Raw genomic sequence first — 3190 nt, 5'->3', positions numbered from 1 at the left:
GCCTATTGAATCAATTGTTGAATGATGATCTCTTGAGTGATCCATCGACTGAATTTCCTGATGATCTCAAGTGTTCTGACAACCCATAAACAATTTTACACTTCTTTTTCGCCACAGCTGATATTACATTTAACATCATTAGCATGTAGTGTGTATATACCTCAAATAATTAATTTGCATAGTCAGTGGAACCTGCAAATAAAAAAACGTATCGAGCTACAACTTTTGAGGCAGACTGCCCATGCAGATGGAAGAATGAAGGAGTTTGATAGGTTTTCATGTGACTAACAATTTATGTTTTGATCTTAGGATCTTATGACCACACACTAAAACTGTTTGATGCCAGAGTGGATAAGAGTGTGATGACCATGGACCACGGCCAACCAGTGGAGAGTCTGCTTCTCTATCCTTCTGAGGGACTCCTCGTCTCTGCAGGTAGTCATCCATTAATACTTTTCATTACTTTTCAATGCATCAGCAAAATGTGCAAACTTGTTGGATTCAAGCAAACTATATTACCAGTGTTTAATTATTTGAACGGTCCTCCACCTTGCTGATGGAGGACCGCTGATAAAAACATAACAAATGTAGTAGTAAGCCAGGCAGCATTAGTTTTACTACACTTGCCGCCTCCCTAAATGACTCTGAATTTTTCTTTTCAATTATCACCACAGCCAACAATATAAGGCGGCAGTAGGAGATGGTGTCTACTAGTTCTTGTCTATTGAATCAATTGTTGAATGATGATCTCTTGAGTGATCCATCGTCTGAATTTCCTGATGATCTCAAGTATTCTGACAACTAATAAACCGTTTTAAACTTAATTATTTTGCATTTAGTCAAGTGTTCACTTTTTTTAAAGCAATTGTTGTTGCAGTAAATCCTCTTGTTGGATTCAAGCAAACTATATTACTAGTGTTTAATTATTTGAACGGTCCTCCACCTTGTTAAGGTTGACAATGGTTGCTGAAAAAGACATAACATATGTAGTAGTAAGCCAGGCAGCATTAAGGTCAATTTCATGCTTGCTTGTGACTTGAATCGGGGAAAAAAAATGACCTGAAATAGTTTTCCTACACGTGCCGCCTCCCTGAACTTGACCAACTCTTGCACACATGCTTAATTATATTTACTAATATATGGGACATTTTAAAATGTATTTTTTCTGCTCTCTTTAGGTGGCCGCTATGTGAAAGTATGGGATCTGCTGAAGGGAGGCCAGCCTCTGGTGTCCTTGAAGAACCATCACAAAACTGTCACGTCTTTGTGTCTCAGCAGCAGCGGCCAGCGACTGCTGTCAGCTTCTCTGGACAGGTATGGGCAAACCTCACTGTAAAATGGCGTACAAAGAAAACATATTCTAATCTCTGGAAATCAGAGCCCACTCTAATCTGTCATCCAATTATTTGAAAAGTTATTTTTATATAAGCCTGATCTAATGCAGAGCATTTGTTTGTCTTTCAGGCATGTAAAGGTGTACAACACAACCAACTACAAAGTGGTCCACAACTTTGACTACGCTGCCTCCATCCTCAGTCTGGCTCTGGCTGTAAGAAATTACATTAAATCCTTAATCATGTTCTATTATACGTTTTTATTTTATTTATGATAATTACACAATGGTTGATGAGTAGCCACATAAGAAAATCCTTATGGAGCGCGTGTGGCCTATACACATGCAAATAAACAACATCAGAGATCAAAATGCCCTTTTATCTGAGGTGCCCCATTAGAGCAAGCTATGATTTGACCAACGAACTGAGACTGCAAGGTAATAGACTTGGTGTCTGCAGCAGCCAACACAAATGTCTGTGCTTGCCAGGGATTTAAACCCATGACACAGTACATCCTATCCTCAGTGTTGGCTTTAGGGCATTGGGTTTCCAGAACACAATGTCCAACCTAACAGTGACCTGACAGCTTTGTTTTTTTCACTTTGGGTTTGCAGTGCTTTTTAGATTTTCATTTTAAATTACCACTACAATCACTGATTTGCTTGACTCGCACTCCTGAAAAGAAATTCTTCCCAGCTATAGCCAACAATATTATCCAATGGAACAGGAGGTGACTGTCTTCTGAAGTTCCTTTGTAGTGAAGTGTTGAATGATGATCCCTTGAGTGATCCATCGTCTGAATTTCATGATGATCTCAAGAATTCTGACAACCTTTAAGCTATTTTACAGACTTATTAATGGCTTCTTGTGTTTAATTGTGTTTCTTCCCTGGATTTCTAGTAAAACAATGAATGTGTCTTTTTTTCCTCAGCCGGATGATGAGTCAATTGTTGTGGGTATGACCAATAGTATCCTGAGTGTCAAACACAGGAAAAGCCTTGAAGATTTGAAGGAAACCTCTGGCCAACAGAGGCGGCGGCCGTCGTATCGCGTTTTTGTGAAGGGGAAGAACCCTGTCCCTAAACAGGTATGTTTATATTTGGTTTGCGTACAGCAGCTGAAGTCAACAGTACATGATGTGATCTATTGATTGATGATTACACATATGTGTGAACTGAATCATAACATACCATGGCTAATGGCTATGTTTCTGCTCACTGAGTTATAATATAAGGCTTTTCTTTCTCACCATTGTTAATTATTTTTCTATCTTTTTTCCAGGATGATTATCTCGTCAGCAAGTCAGTTAAACAGCATCTGGCCAAATATGACAAGCAGCTCAAGAAATTTAATGTCACAAAGGCTTTGGATACAGCTCTCGAGGTATGCATTTATAAAAAGGCCAAATAGTATGTTTTATTATACTGATTAGCAATAGTTGGTGGTGAGGGCTAGTTATGATATTTATTCATTTAGTCAAACTTTAAAGGTCCCATTTCCACTGATCATAATTCCATTGTTGAGGTCTACTAGAATAGATTTATATTGTGCAATTTTCCAAAATCACTTTGGTTTCTCATACAGCATCTCTGTAAACTACGTGTATTCACTGAATTTCACTCTCTGCCTTTAACGGCTCGTTGCAGCTCCAATAGCTCCAGCCCCCACCCTCCCTGTGAGCACAGTGTGCTCTGATTGGTTGGTTCACGTTGTGAATCGCGCTGAGCTCCGTGGAGGTGTGGTTTCCTTGTTTAGCGATACACAGCAAAACTCACCCTGAGCACACACAAAGTCACAGCCGAAATAAAAACAATAAGTGTGGCTTGATATTGAGTAAGAAAAAGGTTGATAAACGC

General features: G+C 39.2%; 1 protein-coding gene across 1 annotated transcript; it reads left to right on the top strand.

The window, feature by feature from the left end:
- The first annotated feature begins 263 nt into the window (after window positions 1-263).
- Window positions 264-2798, top strand: LOC104956054 (UTP15 small subunit processome component). The gene is made up of 5 exons (XM_010783493.1): window positions 264-435; window positions 1179-1314; window positions 1465-1549; window positions 2266-2421; window positions 2616-2798. The coding sequence occupies exons 1-5, from the start codon at window positions 363-365 to the stop codon at window positions 2742-2744; spliced, it is 579 nt and encodes a 192-aa protein (XP_010781795.1). The 5' UTR covers window positions 264-362; the 3' UTR covers window positions 2745-2798.
- The last annotated feature ends 392 nt before the right edge of the window (window positions 2799-3190 follow it).

Source organism: Notothenia coriiceps, unplaced genomic scaffold (genome assembly GCF_000735185.1).
Source record: "Notothenia coriiceps isolate Sejong01 unplaced genomic scaffold, NC01 NC01_scaffold00025257, whole genome shotgun sequence".
NCBI lineage: Eukaryota > Metazoa > Chordata > Actinopteri > Perciformes > Nototheniidae > Notothenia > Notothenia coriiceps.
Note: the sequence above shows the minus strand (reverse complement) of the source record. Positions and strands in the feature narration are given on the sequence as shown.

Bases quoted from the DNA above. Each gene is read 5' to 3' on its own strand.
- LOC104956054 (XM_010783493.1), top strand. From the start codon at position 363: ATGACCATGGACCACGGCCAACCAGTGGAGAGTCTGCTTCTCTATCCT. The intron at 436-1,178 runs GTAGTCATCCAT...TGCTCTCTTTAG, and splicing joins GGGACTCCTCGTCTCTGCAG to GTGGCCGCTATGTGAAAGTA. The intron at 1,315-1,464 runs GTATGGGCAAAC...TTTGTCTTTCAG, and splicing joins CTGTCAGCTTCTCTGGACAG to GCATGTAAAGGTGTACAACA.